This window comes from Phyllobates terribilis, unplaced genomic scaffold (assembly GCF_046119375.1).
Source record: "Phyllobates terribilis strain yellow unplaced genomic scaffold, ASM4611937v1 Scaffold_4__5_contigs__length_816908805, whole genome shotgun sequence".
NCBI lineage: Eukaryota > Metazoa > Chordata > Amphibia > Anura > Dendrobatidae > Phyllobates > Phyllobates terribilis.
In genome coordinates this window covers 47,354,422-47,377,660 of record NW_027362764.1, presented here as the reverse complement: position 1 = coordinate 47,377,660, position 23,239 = coordinate 47,354,422, and the positions used below count along the sequence as shown (strand labels likewise).

At 41.7% G+C, this 23,239-nt stretch overlaps 2 protein-coding genes across 6 annotated transcripts in view; one reads left to right on the top strand and one right to left on the bottom strand.

Annotated features, from left to right (window-relative positions):
• GLCCI1 (glucocorticoid induced 1) overlaps positions 1–11,170 on the top strand; it is a 73,192-nt gene extending 62,022 nt beyond the window's left edge. Inside the window, exon 9 of one of the 2 annotated variants that reach the window (XM_073677298.1) lies at positions 11,010–11,170. In XM_073677298.1, the coding sequence (XP_073533399.1) occupies positions 11,010–11,091 (82 nt within the window). In that variant the 3' untranslated portion in view covers positions 11,092–11,170. Of the gene's footprint in view, positions 1–10,946 lie in introns of both variants that reach the window. The other variant, XM_073677299.1, reaches the window with a different exon arrangement.
• Positions 7,274–23,239, bottom strand: part of ICA1 (islet cell autoantigen 1) — a 67,656-nt gene continuing 51,690 nt past the window's right edge. For 3 of the 4 annotated variants that reach the window (XM_073677302.1, XM_073677301.1, XM_073677300.1), the window contains 7 exons: positions 15,332–15,423; positions 15,188–15,234; positions 14,560–14,589; positions 14,414–14,473; positions 11,524–11,796; positions 11,126–11,218; positions 7,274–8,225 (listed from right to left, as the gene is read on the bottom strand). In XM_073677302.1, the coding sequence (XP_073533403.1) occupies positions 8,104–8,225; positions 11,126–11,218; positions 11,524–11,796; positions 14,414–14,473; positions 14,560–14,589; positions 15,188–15,234; positions 15,332–15,423 (717 nt within the window). In that variant the 3' untranslated portion in view covers positions 7,274–8,103. The remainder of the gene's footprint in view (positions 8,226–11,125; positions 11,219–11,523; positions 11,797–14,413; positions 14,474–14,559; positions 14,590–15,187; positions 15,235–15,331; positions 15,424–23,239) is intronic. The other variant, XM_073677303.1, reaches the window with a different exon arrangement.

The window sequence follows — 23,239 nt, the reverse complement described above, 5'->3', positions numbered from 1 at the left end:
CACTATTATAGTAGTTATATTCTTGTATATAGGAGCAGTATTATAGGAGTTATATTCTTGTACATAGTGAGCAGTATTATAGTAGTTATATTCTTGTACATAGGAGCAGTATTATAGTAGTTATATTCTTGTATATAGGAGCAGTATTATAGTAGTTATATTCTTGTACATAGGGGGCAGTATTATAGTAGTTATATTCTTGTACATAGGGGGCAGTATTATAGTAGTTATAATATTGTACATAGGGGCAGTATTATAGTAGTTATATTCTTGTACATAGGGGCAGTATAATAGTAGTTATATTCTTGTACATAGGGGCAGTATTATAGTAGTTATATTCTTGTACATAGGAGCACTATTATAGTAGTTATATTCTTGTACATAGGAGCAGTTTTATAGTAGTTATATTCTTGTACATAGGGGGCAGTAATATAGTAGTTATATTCTTGTACATAGGGAGCAGTATTATAGTAGTTATATTCTTGTACATAGGGGGCAGTATTATAGTAGTTATATTCTTGTACATAGGGGCAGTATTATAGTAGTTATATTCTTGTACATAGGAGCACTATTATAGTAGTTATATTCTTGTACATAGGAGCAGTTTTATAGTAGTTATATTCTTGTACATAGGAGGCAGTATTATAGTAGTTATATTCTTGTACATAGAGGGCAGTATTATAGTAGTTATATTCTTGTACATAGGAGCAGTATTATAGTAGTTATATTCTTGTACATAGGAGCAGTATTATAGTAGTTATATTCCTGTACATAGGGGGCAGTATTATAGTAGTTATATTCTTGTACATAGGAGCAGTATTATAGTAGTTATATTCTTGTACATAGGAGCAGTATTATAGTAGTTATATTCTTGTACATAGAGGGCAGTATTATAGTAGTTATATTCTTGTACATAGGAGCAGTATTATAGTAGTTATATTCTTGTACATAGGAGGCAGTATTATAGTAGTTATATTCTTGTACATAGGAGCAGTATTATAGTAGTTATATTCTTGTACATAGGAGCAGTATTATAGTAGTTATATTCTTGTACATAGAGGGCAGTATTATAGTAGTTATATTCTTGTACATAGGAGCAGTATTATAGTAGTTATAATATTGTACATAGGGGCAGTATAATAGTAGTTATATTCTTGTACATAGGGGACAGTATTATAGTAGTTATATTCTTGTACATAGGGGGCAGTATTATAGTAGTTATATTCTTGTACATAAGAGCAGTATTATAGTAGTTATATTCTTGTACATAGGGGGCAGTATTATAGTAGCTATATTCTTGTACATAGGGGGCAGTATTATAGTAGTTATATTCTTGTATATAGGGAGCAGTATTATAGTAGTTATATCCTTGTACATAGGGGGCAGTATTATAGTAGTTATATTCTTGTACATAGGAGGCAGTATTATAGTAGTTATATTCTTGTACATAGGAGCAGTATTATAGTAGTTATATCCTTGTACATAGGAGCAGTATTATAGTAGTTATATTCTTGTACATAGGAGCAGCATTATTGTAGCTATATTCTTGTACATAGGGAGCAGTATTATAGTAGTTATATTCTTGTACATAGGGAGCAGTATTATAGTAGTTATATTCTTGTACATAGGGAGCAATATTATAGTAGTTATATTCTTGTACATAGGGGGCAGTAATATAGTAGTTATATTCTTGTACATAGGGGGCAGTATTATAGTAGTTATATTCTTGTACATAGGGGGCAGTATTATAGTAGTTATATTCTTGTACATAGGGGCAGTATTATAGTAGTTATATTCTTGTACATAGGGGCAGTATTATAGTAGTTATATTCTTGTACATAGGAGCAGTATTATAGTAGTTATATTCTTGTACATAGGAGGCAGTATTATAGTAGTTATATTCTTGTACATAGGGGGCAGTATTATAGTAGTTATATTCTTGTACATAGGAGCAGTATTATAGTAGTTATATTCTTGTACATAGGAGCAGTATTATAGTAGTTATATTCTTGTACATAGGAGCAGTATTATAGTAGTTATATTCTTGTACATAGGGGGCAGTATTATAGTAGTTATATTCTTGTACATAGGGGGCAGTATTATAGTAGTTATATTCTTGTACATAGGAGCAGTATTATAGTAGTTATATTCTTGTACATAGGGGGCAGTATTATAGTAGTTATATTCTTGTACATAGGGAGTAGTATTATAGTAGTTATATTCTTGTACATAGGGGCAGTATTATAGTAGTTATATTCTTGTACATAGGGGCAGTATTATAGTAGTTATATTCTTGTACATAGGGGCAGTATTATAGTAGTTATATTCTTGTACATAGGAGCAGTATTATAGTAGTTATATTCTTGTACATAGGGGCAGTATTATATTAGTTATATTCTTGTACATAGGGGGCAGTATTATAGTATCATAGAATTATAGTAGTTATATTCTTGTACATAGGAGCAGTATTATAGTAGTTATATTCTTGTACATAGGGGCAGTATTATAGTAGTTATATTCTTGTACATAGCGGCAGTATTATAGTAGTTATATTCTTGTATATAGGGGGCAGTATTATAGGAGTTATATTCTTGTACATAGGAGCAGTATTATGGTAGTTATATTCTTGTATATAGGAGCAGTATTATAGGAGTTATATTCTTGTACATAGTGAGCAGTATTATAGTAGTTATATTCTTGTACATAGGAGCAGTATTATAGTAGTTATATTCTTGTATATAGGAGCAGTATTATAGTAGTTATATTCTTGTACATAGGGGGCAGTATTATAGTAGTTATATTCTTGTACATAGGGGGCAGTATTATAGTAGTTATATTCTTGTATATAGGAGCAGTATTATAGTAGTTATATTCTTGTACATAGGAGCAGTATTATAGTAGTTATATTCTTGTACATAGGAGCAGTATTATAGTAGTTATAATATTGTACATAGGGGACAGTATTATAGTAGTTATAATATTGTACATAGGGGGCAGTATAATAGTAGTTATAATATTGTACATAGGGGCAGTATTATAGTAGTTATATTCTTGTACATAGGGGGCAGTATTATAGTAGTTACACTGCCTACAAGTAGTATTCAACCCCCTGCAGATTTAGCTGGTTTGATAAGATGCAAATAAGTTAGAGCCTTCAAACTGCAAACGAGAGTAGGTTTTATGAACAGAAGCATAAATCTTACAAACCAAAAGGTTATGTTGCTCAGTTGAATTTTAATAAATTTTAAACATAAAAGTGTGGGTCAATTATTATACAACCCCTATGTTTAATATTTTGTGGAATAACCCTTGTTTGCAATTACAGCTAATAATCGTCTTTTATAAGACCTGATCAGGCCGGCACAGGTCTGTGGAGTTATCTTGGCCCACTCCTCCATGCAGATCTTCTCCAAGTTATCTAGGTTCTTTGGGTGTCTCATGTGGACTTTATTCTTGAGCTCCTTCCACAAGTTTTCAATTGGGTTAAGGTCAGGAGACTGACTAGGCCACTCCAACACCTTGACTTTTTCCCTCTTGAACCAGGCCTTGGTTTTCTTGGCTGTGTGCTTTGGGTCGTTGTCTTGTTGGAAGATGAAATTACGACCCATCTTAAGATCCTTGATGGAGGAGCGGAGGTTCTTGGACAAAATCTCCAGGTAGGCCGTGCTATCCATCTTCCCAGGGATGCGGACCAGATGGCCAGGCCCCTTGGCAGAGAAACAGCCCCACAGCATGATGCTGCCACCACCATGCTTGACTGTAGGGATGGTATTCTCGGGGTCGTATGCAGTGCCATCCAGTCTCCAAACGTCACGTGTGTGGTTGGCACCAAAGATCTCGATCTTAGTCTCATCAGACCATAGAACCTTGAACCAGTCTGTCTCAGAGTCCTCCAAGTGATCATGAGCAAACTGTAGACGAGCCTTGACATGACGCTTTGAAAGTAAAGGTACCATACAGGCTCGTCTGGAACGGAGACCATTGCGGTGGATTATGTTACTTATGGTATTGACTGAAACCAATGTCCCCACTGCCATGAGATCTTCCCGGAGCTCCTTCCTTGTTGTCCTTGGGTTAGCCTTGACTCTTCGGACAAGCCTGGCCTCGGCACGGGAGGACACTTTCAAAGGCTGTCCTTGTCGTGGAAGGCTAACAGTAGTTCCATAAGCCTTCCACTTACGGATGATGCTCCCAACAGTGGAGACAGGTAGGCCCAACTCCTTGGAAAGGGTTTTGTACCCCTTGCCAGCCTTGTGACCCTCCACGATCTTGTCTCTGATGGCCTTGGAATGCTCCTTTGTCTTTCCCATGTTGACCATGTCTGAGTGCTGTTCACAAGTTTGGTGAGGGTCTTAAATAGTCAGAAAAGGCTGGCAAAAGAGATCTTTAATCCACACATGTGAAGCTCATTATTCTTGGTGCCTGAACTACTTCTTAATACTTTAGGGGGACCAAACAGAATTCTTGTGGTTTGAGGGGTTGAATAATAAATGACACTCTGAATTAACTCTTAACGTTTTTTAAAAAAACAAAAAAAACAAAACAAAAACAAAATTTGCTGCAGTGCATTTCCCACTTCCAGGCTGATCTACAGTACAAATGTCACAATGCCAAGTTAATTCCGCATGTGTCAACCAGCTAAATCTGCAGGGGGTTGAATACTACTGGTAGGCACTGTATATTCTTGTACATAGGGGGCAGTATTATAGTAGTTATATTCCTGTACATAGGGGGCAGTATTATAGTAGTTATATTCTTGTACATAGGGGGCAGTATTATAGTAGTTATATTCTTGTACATAGGGGGCAGTATTATAGTAGTTATATTCTTGTACATAGGGGGCAGTATTATAGTAGTTATATTCTTGTACATAGGGGGCAGTATTATAGTAGTTATATTCTTGTACATAGGAGCAGTATTATAGTAGTTATATTCTTGTACATAGGGGGCAGTATTATAGTAGTTATATTCTTGTACATAGGGGGCAGTATTATAGTAGTTATATTCTTGTACATAGGGGGCAGTATTATAGTAGTTATATTCTTGTACATAGGGAGCAGTATTATAGTAGTTATATTCTTGTACATAGGGAGCAGTATTATAGTAGTTATATTCTTGTACATAGGAGCAGTATTATAGTAGTTATATTCTTGTACATAGGGGCAGTATTATAGTAGTTATATTCTTGTACATAGGGGCAGTATTATAGTAGTTATAATCTTGTACATAGGGACAGTATGATAGTAGTTATATTCTTGTACATAGGGGCAGTATTATAGTAGTTATATTCTTGTACATAGGAGCACTATTATAGTAGTTATATTCTTGTACATAGGGGCAGTATTATAGTAGTTATATTCTTGTACATAGGGACAGTATGATAGTAGTTATATTCTTGTACATAGGAGCACTATTATAGTAGTTATATTCTTGTACATAGGGGCAGTATTATAGTAGTTATATTCTTGTATATAGGAGCAGTATTATAGTAGTTATATTCTTGTACATAGGGGACAGCATTATAGTAGTTATATTCTTGTACATATTAAGTATATCAAAATACTGGAAGACATTATGTTGCCTTATGGTGAAGAAAAAATGTCCTTGACATGGGTATTTCAGCAGGACAACAACCCCCCAAACACACCAGCAAGCGGTAAACCTCTTGGCTCTAGACTAAAAAGATTGATGTTATGAAGCGGCCGGCCCAATCACCAGACCTCAATCCAATGGAGAATTTGTAGAGTGACATCCAAGTGCTGTTTTTTTTATTTTATAAAAAACCAAAGAATGCAAAATAACTGTGGAACGTAGTGCAGTCAGCTCGGGCTGGAATATCTGTTCTCAGGTGTCAGATGACTCTATTCCGCACAGATGTAAAGCTGTTATCAGAAATAAAGGCCAAACAACTAAATATTAATTCAGTGATTAACAGAAAAGTGAAGTCTGGAATCAAATTTCAGTTTATACTGTTAATTTTTGAGTTTAATAAATGAAAATGCAGACCCTGCAATTGTTTTGATTATTATTCCCTTTTCTTCATTTTTTAGTTTAAAAATTGATATTTTGTTAATGTTTTCATTTGGCATTGAATGTTCAGCTCCTGCCGCCTCTCAGTATATGGAAATAAATGTCATTATGAGGATTCAGCTTTTTCTCAGTTCTTTTAAACAAACTTTTTACAAAAAGTATTATTAGACTTTTTGCAAAAGTTGCTAAATTTTGACGCAAGACAACTTGACTGCCTTAGTGCCGTGGATGACAGGGCTAGAAAGAAAATTATATATTAACATTAAAGAAAAAAAAAAAAAAAAGTATGCTTTTATATTACACTGCTTAAAAAAAATGCAGGAAAATGCAAAAATCAGACGTAGGATCTCGCTGAAGGAAAGAAGTTAAAAATCTGTACTCAGATAAAAGTATATAATTCGTTGAGAACAATGGAAAGAAAAATGAATGGACAGGGAAACTAAATCATTGAAAAATCGGGAGTAAAAATATAAAACTCGCAGAATTCGATTTGTGTGAATTATCACAGTAGCTTGAAATGAGACTCGGTACGGAGTATGGCCCCCATGTGGCGATACACGCGTGGCCAGAATTGTTGGTACTTTTAGGTAAAGAAGGAAATGACAACAGAAAAATTTTGTGCAAAGATGAGCTGCTCGAAAAGTTTTAACGACTCGTGCAACTTTTTGCTCCAATAAGTCAAAAACAAGGGGCATTTTTTTTTTTTTTATTAAATTCAGGAACTTATGTTTTGAACAATTTGGCAAAAATAACAGCAAAAATTACAGCAAGACATAAAAGAAAAGTGATGAATCGGACCCGTAGTCCCCAATTAGCGAGTTAGATAATAATTACACTATGGAGTTTGGAGCAGATAAAAGAAATAGTGAGCAGGCGTCATGTCGGCTGTACTCGTGCTTCTGCAGGGGTTTTGCTCCTATCCTGGCGAGCAGGCAGAAAGCTAATGCTATTGGCTGTCCCACAATGAATAGGTGGTAGCCATACACAGCCCTGGCTCTGGGGAGAGTGACCGAGCATGTGTGACCACCAGCACAATAGATGGACGTGCACATTACTATACAAGGTGAACACCAGATGGCGCCAAAACTACGAAAGTCATAATTTTTCTCTGGATTGTTTTTATTACAGAATGTGGATGGCAGATATTGTTTTGTTTTTTTTTCCCCCCCATATTAATACTATAAATTCAATATTTAATAGGACGACAGGATATAAACGTGAAATAACGACACCACACCTCATCTGGCAGAAAAAAAACAAAACCAAAAAACAGAGAATTTATTAGCGGACGTTGCAAACATGCTCAGAGCGTCGACGATTAATACTTCATCCTGCAAAAAGTGACAGACGGCGAGAAAATGGAACAACATAAAAAAATAGCGAATGCTTAGAAGAAATGTGATCCGGAATTTACCTTGTATACCGCCCCTCTTGTTCCAACCCTCTATATCTTTCTCCAACTTCCCGATTTTGTCGACCACAAGTGATCCTTAAAGATCAAAAGAAAAAAAAAAAAAAAAAAAAAAAGAAAACATGGCCGCTTTCTTTAAAAAAATTGGACAGGCTGCGTAAGGTACTGCAATACCAAACACAACCTCAAGACAGGTGTGGGGCTGTTTTTGGAAGAAAGCAGCCATCTTTTTCAAATCCTGTATAATCCCTTTTTTTAAAAAAAAAATAATAATAATAACCCCGCCCCCTAAAAAAAATCTAAAAGCAGTGCATGCTGGGTAGGCGGTCCTTCCTGTCATCCTCCAATGAATTCTACTCCCATCTGAATAAATTATTGTAAACCGAGCCCAGGACATATAATGGATAGACAGAAGAGCGATGGCACCTGGGTTTATAACGGGCAGTAGAAAAATAGTTTCCGAGTATTTCCCTTTTAAACGTCCGTCAGCGAATCCGGGAAAATGTTTTGGGAAAGGCGGTAATTTTCAGAGGCGTCGTCTAGCTCCTTCATTACATCGAGAGAACAGAAAATAACATTTCTAGGAAATCAATAGTGGCACGTGTGTGGCGCCCCCTCCTGGGCACCAGTCGGTGTCATGTGGACCGTGAGGCGGAGTGTTCTTAGGCGTTAAGGAGTTCGTGTTCCTTATCGGTTTTCCCCACGGCGTCCGGGTTAGATAAAGGATCAAGGTCGGCAAAGAGGTTGTACCAGGTAGAAAGATCCTTTGTGCTTTTTGAGGCATCTAAGAAAATTAAAAAAAAAAACATCATAGAAATATAAGAATTCTCACCAGAACCCTCATTACTATCAATTAATGCCGTCCCCCAAGGTGTCCACCTGCGGGCAGCCATATTGGAGACACACACTTCCTACCAATTGAGCACCTGTCTCCTCAAGTGTGTGGAGGCCGTAATGTCATCGGCACCATTCACCTCCAGTACGGTAGTGAATAGTAATTTCGTGACCAATTAGCTGTCAAATAGGTGTTTTCATAAGGGTAGTCTCAAGTTGTCTCTTGAGCAACTCCAATGCTGGGCAGTCTCCTTACTTCCTAGTTTCTGGCAGGGCGGGCACTCCTCTTTGAGTGTGTGATAGCAGAACTTGTGCTGAGCTGTCACTCACCCATCAGAGGTTTGTTTTGAATGTAGACTGCTATCATGTAATTACACAAAGTGATAAAAGGGCATTTGCAGAAGCACACGGTTCTGGTGAGCAAGAGCCGTAAATTAGGAGAACTGCTCAGTAATCTGCCGATGCTAGTGATTTTGAAAGATTTATAACAGCAGCTCGTCAGGAGCTGAGGGAGGGGAAGGAAGGTGAGCAGATGACTGCGGTATATGGGCTGGAGAGAGATGGCTGGGATATTAGGAGTTAATCCTTTTCCTGCAATGTAACTTCTGGGCACTCGCAGCCAGGGCCTGCGCAGTCTCTGGTGGCCATGCTCCATGGAAACCAGCTGTACACAATGTGAGATAAAAGCAGGAGAATGACAGCAGATATATAGAATGAAAATAAAAAAGTTTGCAATTCACTTGCTTTTTCTAATCAACCAAAGAAGTTTAATGACATGAGAATACTCCTTTAAGTTTACATACAAACGTCTACATCATTTTCATCCTTCACTGAGCTCGATGGATATAGTTTTTTTTGTTTCTGCCAAACAAACTTAAAATATCGCTGTCAACATTAACACTTCGGGGCATATTTATAAATGAAAATGCACCTGTTTTTTTTTCAGGGGTGCAAAATGTATTTAAAAAAAAACCTGGTGCATTGAAGGCATATTTTTGCAGAAAGATAAGAATTTCAGTAATATATATATAAAGAATACTAACATTAGTTGTCATAAGTTTACTTTCTGAGACCTTGTTCATTTTTTTTGCCAATAAGTTTTGGCACATTTCAATCTTTAAATTTGAAGCAAAATAGAAATTTTGGTGTAGAACTTAACAAAAAAGTTGGTGCGAGTCGGAGTTAAGAAAAATGTACTAATATACATACACACATACACTAGCGCCAAAATACAGTGAGGAAAATAAGTATTTGATACACCGCAGATTTTGCAAGTTTCCACACCTACAAAGAATGGAGAGGGCTATAATTTTTATCGTAGGTACACTTCACCTGTGAGAGACAGAACCTAAAAATAAAAACCAAAAAATCACATTGTATGATTTTTACATAATTAAATTGCATTTTATTGCATGAAATAAGTATTTGATCACCTATCAACCAGCAAGAATTCTGTCTCTTACAGGTCTGTTAGTTTTTCTTTAAGAAGCCCTCCTACTCTGCACTCATTATCTGTATTAATTGCACCTGTTTGAACTCGTTACTTGTGTAAAAGACACCTGTCCACACTCTCAATCACTCTCTAACCTTTCCACCATGGCCAAGACCAAAGAGCTGTGTAAGGACACCAGGGACACAATTGTAGATCTGTACAAGGCTGGGATGGGCTACAGGACAATAGGCAAGCAGCTTGGTGAGAAGACAACAACTGTTGGCACAATTATTAGAAAATGGGAGAAACACAAGATTACTGTCAATCTTCCCCGGTCTGGGGCTTTACGACGATTATGAGACAGGTCAGGAATCAGCCCAGAACTATACGGGAGGACCTGGTCAATGACCTGAAGAGAGCTGGGACTATAGTCTGAAACATAAATGTTAGTAGCACACCACGCCATCATGGATTAAAATCCTGCAGGGCACATAAGGTCCCTCTGCTCACGCCAGCACATTTGAAGTTTGCCAATGAACATCTGGATGATCCAGAGGTGGCATGGGAGAAGGTCATGTGGTCAGATGAGACCAAAATAGAACTTTTTAGTATAAACTCCCCTTGCCGTGTTTGGAGGAAGAATAAAGATGAGTTCAACCCCAAGAACACAGTCCTAATTGTGAAGCATAGTGGAGGAAACATCATACTTTGGGGGTGCTTTTCTCCAAGGGGACAGGACGACTGCACCATATTGAAGGGAGGATGGATGGGGTCATGTATCGTGAGATTTTGGCCAACAACCTCCTTCCCTCAGTAAGAGCATTGAAGATGGGTATTGGCTGGGTCTTCCAGCATGACAATGACCCGAAACACACAGCCAGGACAACTAAGGAGTGGCTCCGTAAGAAGGGTTCAGGTCTGGAGACTGGCTAGGCCACTCCAGGACCTTAAAATGCAACAGAAAGCCTTTGGAGGGAGCTGAAACTCAATATTGCCCAATTACAGCCCCGAAACCTGAAAGATCTGGAGAAGATCTGTATGGAGGAGGGGGCCAAAATCCCTGTTGCAGAGTGGTCAAGAACTACAGGAAACGTCTGACCCCTGTAACTGCAAAAAAAGGTTTCTGCACCAAATATTAAGTTCTGTTTTTCTATTGTATCAAATACTTATTTCATGCAATAAAATGCAAATTAATCATGTAAAAATCATACAATGGGATTTTCTTGTTATTATTTTTAGATTCTGCCTCTTCCAGTTGAAGTGACCTACGATAAAAATTACAGCCCTCTCCATTCTTTGTAGGTGGGAAAACCTGCAAAATCAGCAGCATATCAAATACTTATTTTCCCGACTGTACATGACGACACACAGCACAGATGTATGAAGGACCACAGACGGGCTGCAGACGATGATCCTACCTTTCATTGGGGTCCGGCTAACATTTTGATGGAGGTTAGCGGGTGGGGTTGGGAGACAGGATGAGGATGAGGCCCCGTTATTAGCTGACCAGTCTGGAATAAAGCGACATATTAATGATAATTGTGGGTGTGATAGATTCGCCAATGTTGTCGTACGGCCTTCGCACATCTGTAAATTTGCTGCAATTGTATCCAGTCTGGAAAATCCATTGCACAAATATTTAACCTGCACTGATACATTGTAACAAACTGGACAGGGCATGGAAAGAGATGTGCGTTGGCTTTCCTGCGTTTAGCTCACAGATGGTTGTCTGCACTGGATACAAGTGAGCGCAGTATTAAGTCTTTGCGGGTTTTAGTTTTTGGCCACTGGACGTGAAAAAGAGGAGAGTACAAACCATGTAATGAGGCCTGGAAGCCGCCGAAGTCTTGTTCCAACAACTGTGACGGAAGGAAACCAGAGGAGGATTCGGCTTTCTGTTCCTCTGCAGGAGATGCGGGGCTTAAGGGCTGAGCATTGAAGAGGGGTTCCCCGAACACGGCCGTCCACTCCGTCCCCAGGTCTCCGCTTTCCAAAGAAGATGCACTTAAGATCTCATTCAGCAGCTGCATCTCGTCCTTCTCCAAAGCGTCGGCCTCCAGGGGATCTGCAAGTGGATCCTTGGATGTGGCTAAAAGCAGAAAGAAAAGTGAGTCAAAAGATGCTGCCTCCTGTAAATCTACAGCGAGACCCAGGGGAGGCAGAACAGAAGGACTGTTCATTTCCACCACAGGCGCGCGGTGCACCCTTGGTCTGGCCGAGCAGTTCACTGCACCTTCCCAACTACTTAATTCCCTTGTATCGCTGATATTATCTGGCTCTTGTAAAGCCACAGCGGTCAATCAAGGAAAAAAGAGATAGAGGCAAAAAAAGGAATAGGGAAGGGGCACTGAACTGCTCGGTCACGCCAAGGGTGCACAGAGCGCCTGTCATGGTTTAAACAGTCACATTTTGTGCTGACAGTCGTGTTTTATTACAAAACCTTAGAATGTGCATTATGGAGATTCAGCTAACCCTATAGCTATTTAACAGCAACATGACAACCAGTTATTTAATAATTTGACAAAATAATAATGCACCTATGTACAAGAATATAACTACTATAATACTGCCCCCTATGTACAAGAATATAACTACTATAATACTGCCCCTATGTACAAGAATATAACTACTATAATACTGCCCCCTATGTACAAGAATATAACTACTATAATACTGCCCCTATGTACAAGAATATAACTACTATAATACTGCCACTATGTACAAGACTATAACTACTATAATACTGCCCCTATGTACAAGAATATAACTACTATAATACTGCCCCCTATGTACAAGAATATAACTACTATAATACTGCCCCCTATGTACAAGAATATAACTACTATAATACTGCTCCCTATGTACAAGAATATAACTACTATAATACTGCCCCTATGTACAAGAATATAACTACTATAATACTGCTCCCTATGTACAAGAATATAACTACTATAATACTGCCCCCTATGTACAAGAATATAACTACTATAATACTACCTCCTATGTACAAGAATATAACTACTATAATACTGCTCCTATGTACAAGAATATAACTACTATAATACTGCTGCAATGTACAAGAATATAACTACTATAATACTGCCCCCTATGTACAAGAATATAACTACTATTATACTGCCCCCTATGTACAAGAATATAACTACTATAATACTGCCCCCTATGTACAAAGAATATAACTACTATAATACTGCACCTATATACAAGAATATAACTACTATAATACTGCTCCTATGTACAAGAATATAACTACTATAATACTGCTCCCTATGTACAAGAATATAACTACTATAATACTGCACCTATATACAAGAATATAACTACTATAATACTGCTCCTATGTACAAGAATATAACTACTATAATACTGCTCCTATGTACAAGAATATAACTACTATAATACTGCTCCTATGTACAAGAATATAACTACTATAATACTGCTCCCTATGTACAAGAATATAACTACTATAATACTACCTCCTATGTACAAGAATATAACTACTATAATACTGCTCCTATATACAAGAATATAACTACTATAACACTGCTCCCTATATACAAGAATATAACTACTATAATACTGCCCCTATGTACAAGAATATAACTACTATAATACTGTCCCCTATGTACAAGAATATAGCTACTATAATACTGCTCCTATATACAAGAATATAACTACTATAATACTGCTCCTATGTACAAGAATATAACTACTATAATACTGCCCCTATGTACAAGAATATAACTACTATAATACTGTTCCTATGTACAAGAATATAGCTACTATAATACTGCTCCTATATACAAGAATATAACTACTATAATACTACCTCCTATGTACAAGAATATAACTACTATAATACTGCCCCCTATGTACAAGAATATAACTACTATAACACTGCTCCCTATATACAAGAATATAACTACTATAATACTGCCCCTATGTACAAGAATATAACTACTATAATACTGTCCCCTATGTACAAGAATATAGCTACTATAATACTGCTGCTATATACAAGAATATAGCTACTATAATACTGCTGCTATATACAAGAATATAACTACTATAATACTGCTCCTATGTACAAGAATATAACTACTATAATACTGCCCCTATGTACAAGAATATAACTACTATAATACTGTCCCCTATGTACAAGAATATAGCTACTATAATACTGCTCCTATATACAAGAATATAACTACTATAATACTACCTCCTATGTACAAGAATATAACTACTATAATACTGCCCCCTATGTACAAGAATATAACTACTATAATACTGCTCCTATGTACAAGAATATAACTACTATAATACTGCTCCCTATGTACAAGAATATAACTACTATAATACTGCCCCCTATGTACAAGAATATAACTACTATAATACTGCTCCTATGTACAAGAATATAACTCGCTCGAAGTACATATTCATTAGTGTTATACTGTTTTCCATGTCTATACATGGAAATAGATCTTTACCTATAGGATCTAAATTACTTGTCAGCTTTTTCTCAGTGACCTATTTGAACTTGTTGACGTTACAGAAGGGTCTTTTAATGAGACCCCCCCCCTTTATTAGCCAGATCCACTACATAGTAGGGAGCAGTGCAGGACGCCGTCTTTGTGCAGCTGTAGGGTAAGCGATTACGGATGGATGACCTGTGATCAGGGGACACTCACCACTTTCCTCAAAGATGAACTTCTCTTCTGCTTTCAGATCTAACAAATCATCCAATGTACCTGGAAAATGAAAACCGCCACATGAGGATGTAAACAATGCAGCGACCCTATGTACATACATCCAGCTGTCTCCCCCTCCTTTTTACCATCAAACGTGTTTCCTTTGTCCAGTTCAACTTCAGAGGCGACATGAAACAAATGGAAAAATCAATCAGTTCAGACAGAATCACAGATATTACCCCCTCCCCTGTACGCAAATTCCCCTTTGACAGCCTTTAACCCCTGCAGCACCAAACGTGGCTACCAAAAAAGTGCAAGTCTGATAGTTGGGGTATTCAGTTTCTGCTCTAGGTTTTCATTTCCAGTTTTTCCTGGCGTCAAAAGATTTGAAAAGTTGCAGAATTTGGGCGCAAACGGTGGCTACTCTGAAACGATGCGACTTTTGGCGTTAGCCATTTTCGACCAGGTCTGACAGAGTGGGTAGAGCTGGGACGGGGCTGTGGCGACCGCTGCTTGGCAAATTCATGACGATCGGTAGTATTAGCGATGGCACAAATCTTACAGCAGCGGGGGCTGGAGTAGGACTTGTGGAAAGGCACAAGCAGAGGTTTATCGTCCGGCGCTCATGATACATGAAGAGCCGCACGTATGTCCATGATCAGGAGCGTCTGCTATGAATAACGCTGGTCTGGATGTATCGGGGCATGTGGGTTTGTACACCAGCTGCAGGTGGAGATCGTGGCTCTCGTTGCCGCTGGGTTATTCGGGGCTCACCGGAGGACACGGATTCGGTCTCCTGCTGTTCATCTAGAGAGATCAGTCTGCAGGAAAGAAGGGAAAGGATTGGGGTTCAGTAACCGCATCTCCACACACAGACCCCGAGATGTGTGGACACTGATGGACTCTCTGGTGACTTACTGCTCGTTACCCTGCGTCTCCGGAGCGGCATCCTTGGCCTTTGGCTTCTTTTTAGACTGATGACAGAGTTTATCCACCGGGTCCTGTAGACTCTGCGGTAGAATAGGAAAAATAAAATGACGTCACAGCTGCTAAAATATGCCATCACTACATGATCAGTGGGTGTCCGACCTCCAAGACCCCCACTGATCTTGAGAATTAAGGGGTCCCAGCTGGTCTTCTGCACAAGGGCATTAATATCCCCTGATGCAGAGCTGTTCCATTGAAGGGTAATCCCTGCACAGCCAGGTGCAAACTGCAAAGGGGGATGCAGAGCTGAAGAAGTGATCACTCTCAGGGTCTGTGGGGGTCTCAGAAACTGATCCATCAACGACCATAGTACGATGGCATATCCTATCATCATGCCACCACTTACTGAGATAGGTATTGCCATGTGATCGGCCTGACCTCTGGGACCACCAATGATCTTGAAGATAGGTGAAGAGGTTGCACTACACTATTTCCCCTGCACCGCAGCGTTTCTGGCCACCTGGCTACGCAGTGCAGCTCTTATAAGTAAATGCATAAGCCCCCTGGATGGAAATCCTTAGGGGGGGAATGCAGGGCTCTTATAAAGTGATTGCAAGTAAATCATGCCCTTAAAGGATGGGAATACCCCTCTAATGCTGGTTTTCCCCTACACAAGTCGCCCCCCCCCCCCCCCCCCCCACACACACACTTTTTCCTTTCACACCAATTTCCTGTAAGGAAACAAGAGTTAGCAATCTCCTAGACTCAGACAATAGTGAACCAGCTTAATTAACATGCAAGAGCTCAGGGTCTAAGTCTCTTAGATGTAGGATTTCACAATGTATAGATTGAGACAAAGAGAAGTGAACCATCCTAATTAACATGCATGCAGCCCCTTTGTGAAGTGAAAGACCCCGGCAGTGCCCAGGTGACTGAAAGAAGATGTATATTGTGCATAGCCAAATAGTTGCAGAGTGAACAAATAGTTAAGACAGGAAAAGGCTTTTTAAAGTTTTGAGAAGGTTAAAGTGAATATCTCACACCCTTTAGAGATAGCTATCGTCACCCAGTATACACATTTCTTTCATCAGAACAGCTTCAGCCAAACGTGGTCTCCTAATATTGAATATCGAAGTTTGTATAAGTCCGAAATTGATGAGATATACATTTTCAGCGCCAGGGCGAACCAGGGAAGAAGATGCATATTTTCTCATGACTGTAACCCTGGCCTATAAGCCACAAATCAATAGTGGGCCAGATAACTGACAACAGCCATGTCATGTTTGGTCTCTGGGTAACCGTAAAATCCCAATAAAAATATGGCGGTGATCTCGAACTTCTGCGACCATCCGGAAAGAAGTTATCGCATAAAATGGGATTTTCATAAAACCCTGAAGGGCTGAGGACAGCCCACAACGCGGCCCACGTGAGGTCATCATGGGGTCTTTTGTGGATATAACTCAGGTGCTTCTAAAAAGGTCAAGCAAAATTATGATCTGTGTTCCTGTAGAGAGATGCACATCGTGTATGCAACAATTCAGTTTACTGAACGGCCCCCAGCGAAGCACTCTCCTTCAGCTAAGCTAAATAGTCTCTACAAGAGGCGTAGCAAGTTCTTTCATTATTCCCTTTTAATTTTCTGTAACTGTATATGCTGTATTGTTTTGTCCCTTTATAAAATCTTTTGCATATTTTTTTATAAACATTGCCTCGTTTTGGAATTAAAAAAAAAAAGGTAATACTTCTGTTCCAGCACCTCGAAGGCATGCCCATCAGGCCTCCAGTCAGCCTTATTAAAACACGACTGGTGGTGGCAGCTAATAATCTTTCTGGGTTATAGTGGAATTTGAAGTGACCGTATCGGATGTATATACATATATTCCATGCGTTGTAATCGGAGGTGTATATACCATACGCTCACTGTTAGTTTTCCGATAACCGGCCTATTCGTGTAAACAGCCTTCGGCCTCCTCCGTTGATGGTCGACCAATCGTGTAATTGTCCGGATGACATGGGGCAGCAGGGAGCTGTTCGACACCAAGATCACAGCGGGTGGTTCCGCGTGACCTTCCTGGGCTGTGGTATCACACACCTGAGGTATTTTCTACAATTGTGACTGCAATTTATCTGCACCACCACCAATCACATCTATGCGTAGTAATCGGGCCTCTGACACCGATAAGAATGGCCAGGTAGTCACTAGAAAGGTCTCCTGATGGCACTTGCATTTGGCAGTTACATGCGGCAAGGCAGTCTTATATTATACAGTACAATCTGCAAAAGTGCACCCGGATTGCTCACGAGAGAGCGGGAAACGGGTCTGATGGGGAAATCCTGCTGCTGAACGCGCCAACGTAATAAACACTAAGTCAACAGAAGATGGTGGAAAATTGAGAATTTTTTTTTTTTTTTTTATCATGATAAATGAGACTGCCGGGCAGAAAATGAGAATGTGACCCGCCAAATCCAGAACTGACCCAACCCTCCATAGACCTCCTGTGGTACCTGAGCGGACGGTGTCTTCTCTTCCCACCATTTTCCCTATAGTCTATAAACCACGTTTTATCTTGTATTTATTTATTTAAATGGCACAGGACCCACATCTGTGCTAGCATAACCATAAAAAAGCAACACCCCATTATCACCTACAGCGCATCAGTAGTCATCAAGGGGTTAAGTGTGAAATTCTGTCTCTCTATCTACATATCTCAGGATAAGCGAGTACCCCCCCTAACAGATTTGTTGTTGTAGTATAGTTCTTCTGATATGCCATGTCGCTTACCTCATGTGCATGGCATAACAGGAGCTTAGGTCTCCATGGTTGCGACCACTAACTAACTACTGTAACCAACTGTCACTATAGGAGTGGTGGTAACCATGGAGACCTAACCTACTGCAATGCCCTGCACATGGGGTAAGTGAAATAGCGAATAAGAAGAACTATACTACATTTCTAATCGGATGTATTTGCTATTATTATTACACCTACTACACACATACATAAGATCTTAGAGAAGAGAATACCACTTCAAAGAAAACCCCTTCACACTTCATGTGGTCAGCAATGGCACCACAAAGAAGAGAAATGTCACAAGACCTAAGAAAGAAAATAATGTCTTTACACAAGAAAGGTGAAGGCTACAAAGCTTTACTTATCAATCAGAAAACTGGAGCAAAAGTGGTACTAAAAATGTAAAAAAAAGACAGAACTACAACCATCTCACAGAGACATCCAGACTGACCACAGAAGAGAACACCTAAACAGGAGTGTCTTCTGATGAGAAAGGTGGAAGAAAATGCCAAACCAGGGTGAATGTTTCCTAGTGAAACAATCCGGTGTACACTGCAGAGGACCGGCATGAATAGGGGTCGTCCACGAAGGAAGCTTCTCCTAAAGCCCATGCACTAAAAGTCACTGACAATTTGCCAGGCCCCAGGATGAGAAATATGAAGTCTTCTGGGACTCTATACTCTGGAGTGATGAGACCAAGAAGGCTTCAAAACTGTATGGAGTCCCAAAAGGCGAGGAGTCCAAAAAAAAAAAAAAAAAAATCAGATACCTACAGAGAAACATGGTGGAAGCCGTGTCCTTATGTGGGGCTGCATGAGCTGCTGGTGTCGGGGAGCTACATGTCACTGATGGGATCATGAACTCACAGATGTGCTGATCTATAGTGACAGAGAAGATGCCGCCATCACTCCGTGCCCTGAACCGATGAGTACTTTTCCAACATAACAATAAAAAAAATCCACATCTGTTGCATTTCTGAAGAAGAACAGGTTGACAGTGACTCAGTGGTCAAGTGTCTCCTAATCTCACCCCAACCGGACACCTATGGGGAATTCTGAAGAGCCAAGTTGTCATCACTCTCCATCCAGCATCTCTAAAAAAGAGATTATTCTTGGAGACTGGGAAAATGTAGAGGTTGCAACAATGTCGCAGACTTGACCATTCCAGGCCTAGAAGACTTACTTCTGTCCTTAAAAATCATGGAGGCCAAACAAATTACAAGATATAGTAGTCTTTGGTGTGGGGTGTACTCATTTCTGAATCAACTAATTTGGAGTAAAACTGAAGATTTTGTAATGAAAGTTAGATATTAAACTTACTTTCATGTGACGGGTTAAAAAAAAAAAGTTCTATGAAACTCAGTCTGGTCAAAATTTTGGAAATTGTTCAAAGAGGGTGTACTCACTTATGCTGAGCCATGTAAGCGGTGCCAAAACTAAAAGGACTGTGCCACCTGTTCCCGGAGAAAGCTGGAGAGACGCAGCGGCTGGGAAGCGAATTGGTTTGTCAGCTCTGTTCTCAGTCGTGACTACAGAAATAGCTGACAACCAAACCAGCGAGCGGCCGGGAGCGGTCACAATAGTATTTCTCCCCGGTGTGCCTGTAGTAGGACGCCTACGCGGCTGGTAATTAATGGAGCTGGCCATATCCCCCCGTGTGGGCTGCAGTCACACGTTTTATTAATGAACATATTTTAGCAACCGAACAAAATGTCTTCATAAAATAGGAGTCATCGGTTCGAGGCGCCAACGTGAGGACGAAAACTCCCAAAATGACGCAACTACAGAAACGAAGGAAGGCGACAAAGCTGAACCGCGCCGGCGAGCTGTGGAAACCTTGAGGAGGAGACCCTAGCCATAAGATGGATAGAAGACCCCCACGGATGTCACACTGGGTCAACATGGTAAATACTACAGCTTCCTATGAGAGGGTGTGTTATGCACACGCCCGGACTGACTGGCGTGTGTGGGTGTTGTGGTTCCACTGGACCATGGACCGGAGAGTGCCTGGAGGGGCGTGACTAAGTATCTGGCCGATCCGACCAAGGTGGCACGACGGCATACGACGCCAGTGCACCAGGGAGAAACCGGGCAGAGGGACCAGGTGCTACTCCAGGTCAAACTCCGGACACGGGGGTTGACCCACACTGGGATTACTGGAACAGGCAGGTTAGGCTGGCACAGACTGGTGGATGTAAGCAAACAAGGCAGGTATGCAGATGGGTGGATACAGGTGAGTATGCAGGCAGGGAGGTACTGGCCGAAAGGACGGGCTGGAGCACAGAAAGGTTAAGACCCAGTACAGACTGGGTCACAGAACCGCAGATGCGGTAGACAACCACAGCAGAGAGGGAACGCCCGAAGCGGTGGGCAAGAACAGAGCAGGACAGGGCTGCAGGAGCAGCGGGCACAAGCAGGGCAGGACAGGACTGCCGGAGCAGCGGGCAGAAGCAGGGCAGGACAGGACTGCCGGAGCAGCGGGCAGAAGCAGGGCAGGACAGGACTGCCGGAGCAGCGGGCAGAAGCAGGGCAGGACAGGACTGCCGGAGCAGCGGGCAGAAGCAGGGCAGGACAGGACTGCCGGAGCAGCGGGCAGAAGCAGGGCAGGACACAAACAGGACTCTGTTCAGACGGGAACAGATACCGCAAGGCACAGACAGGCAGATCTAGGAATACAGCCCCTAGAAGGCGAAAGAACAGGCAAGAAGCGTGTTCACAAGAACAGACCACAGTTCAGACACAGAACTGGAAAACAGGCAGGAAAACAGGATAGGACCTGGCATGTCAGAGACAAAAAGCCGACTGACAGGACACAATGCTCAGGCGCCATCTTGAGGAAGAAGGTGGTATAAATACCCAAAGATGGACAGCAATAGGCTGAAGGTGCAACAGGGGCGTGTCCGCAGCAGGTACAAGAAACAGGAAGTTCAGCAGGCGTCGCCCTATGCAGCCAAAGCAGACAAACAGACAGCAAGGAGGGAAGCCAGAGAGACATTCTGGACTGGAGATCAAGTGCGCGCTCTTGCACAGTGGGAGATGGACCACCATGCAAGGACGCCGCCAGGTATGTTACAGTACCCCCCCCCTTACGCCCCCTCTTCTTCAGGCCTGCCAGAATCTTCCGCAGGGAATTCGAGGACCAGTCGTTCACTTCAAGGAGATCACTTCCACTGTCCACAGGAAAAATTGATCTCATCTGGTTAGCTAGGATGCTACCTCCTATCCAGCCATCCTTAGCAACAGACGAAACGGGTGGAGTACCAGGAACAGCACACAAGGAAGTCTCTCTCCACATATTTTCAGGTGGCACCCCAGAGGCTACAGGAGACAACTGGAAGTCCTTCACCGGGTTGGAGGGGGACAGAGACTTGGGGGTAATCTCTGCTTCGAGGTACATCTTGTCAAGCTCACAGGAAGAAATAGACGGGTTATCAGGTACATAATGAGGAAAAGTCACTGTCTCTTTGTTATCTGGTGGTACCCCGGAGAATTCAGGAAACAACTGGAGGTCCTCCGCCGGGTCAGAAGAGTGCAGAGGCTCAGAGAAAACATCTGCTTCAGAGTACACTAGGTCGGACTCACTGGAGGACGCAGGCGAGGTATCGGGTACCGAGTATAGGAAAGTCTCTGTCCATTCACCACCAGGTGGCACCCCGAAGGGTTCTGGAGACAACTGGAGGTCCTCCGCCTGGTCAGAGGGGTGTAGAGACTCAAGGGTAACCTCTGCTTCAGAGTACACAAGGTCGGACTCACTGGACGAAGCAAGCGAGGTATCAGATCCAGGATATAGGAAAGTCTCTGTCCATTCACCACCAGGTGGCACCCCGAAGGGTTCTGGAGACAACTGGAGGTCCTCCGCCTGGTCGGAGGGGTGTAGAGACTCGGGAGTAACCTCTGCTTCGGAGTACACTAGGTTGGACTCACTGGACGAAGCGAGCGAGGTATCAGGTACAGAGTATAGGAGAGTCTCTGTCCTTTCGCTACCAGGTAGCACCCCGAAGGGTTCTGGAGACAACTGGAGGTCCTCCGCCTGGTCGGAGGGGTGTAGAGACTCGGGAGTAACCTCTGCTTCGGAGTACACTAGGTTGGACTCACTGGACGAAGCGAGCGAGGTATCAGGTACAGAGTATAGGAGAGTCTCTGTCCTTTCGCTACCAGGTAGCACCCCGAAGGGTTCTGGAGACAACTGGAGGTCCTCCGCCTGGTTGGAGGGGTGTAGAGACTCGGGGGTAACTACCACTTTGGGGTACCCATTGTCAGGCTCACAGGACGAAGCGGACAAAGTATCGAGTACCAAGTGTAGAGAAGTCTCTCTCCATTTGTCATCGAGTGGTATCCCGGAGGATTCAGGAGACAACAGGGGGTTCTCCGCCAGGTAGTAGAGGTGCACAGACTCAGAGGTAACCACAGCTTTGGAGCATCCTTGGACATGCACACCGGTTAAAGTGGGTGAAGCATCTGATGCCGGGTGCAGGAAGTTCTCCTGTGTGGAGTCTGGATGGGCAGAAGTCTCTTCGGGCAGGAGAACCGGAGCACTACCCACGCACATTACCCGTTGGGGCTTCTCTGGGATACAGGGAGATGAAGCTTCAGTAGGGACTTCAAGGTTGGGGTCAGGAGGTCTCAGGGAGGACAGACCCTGGCGTGACAGCTTGCCTCTACGTCTAGCACGTCTGGACTGCCTCTTGAGGTTGGGAGAAGTATTCCGGAAAGCGTAGTCACCCTGTGAGGATTCTGGGTGGGCAGTAGTCTCATTGGGCTGGAGGACTATTGCGCTACCCACACACATTACCCATCGGGGCTGCTCCGGGACATTGGGAGGTGAAGCTTCAGCAGGAGCCTCCGGGTTAGGATCATCGAAGACCATTAGAAAGGCCACCAGAAAGGCCATTAGGTCCAGGAGGATCGGATCCTGTGTTTCATATAGGGGGTTGATCCATTCCAAGGCATCACCCGCCAGGTAAGACATAATGAATGCCACCTTAACCCGATCAGTGGGAAAACATAGAGGGTAGAACTTGAAGTGTAGCATGCATTGCTCCACAAATGCACGACTTTGTCTTGGATCCCCATAGTAACGTGGCGGATCCGCAGGAACGAGAGCAGATA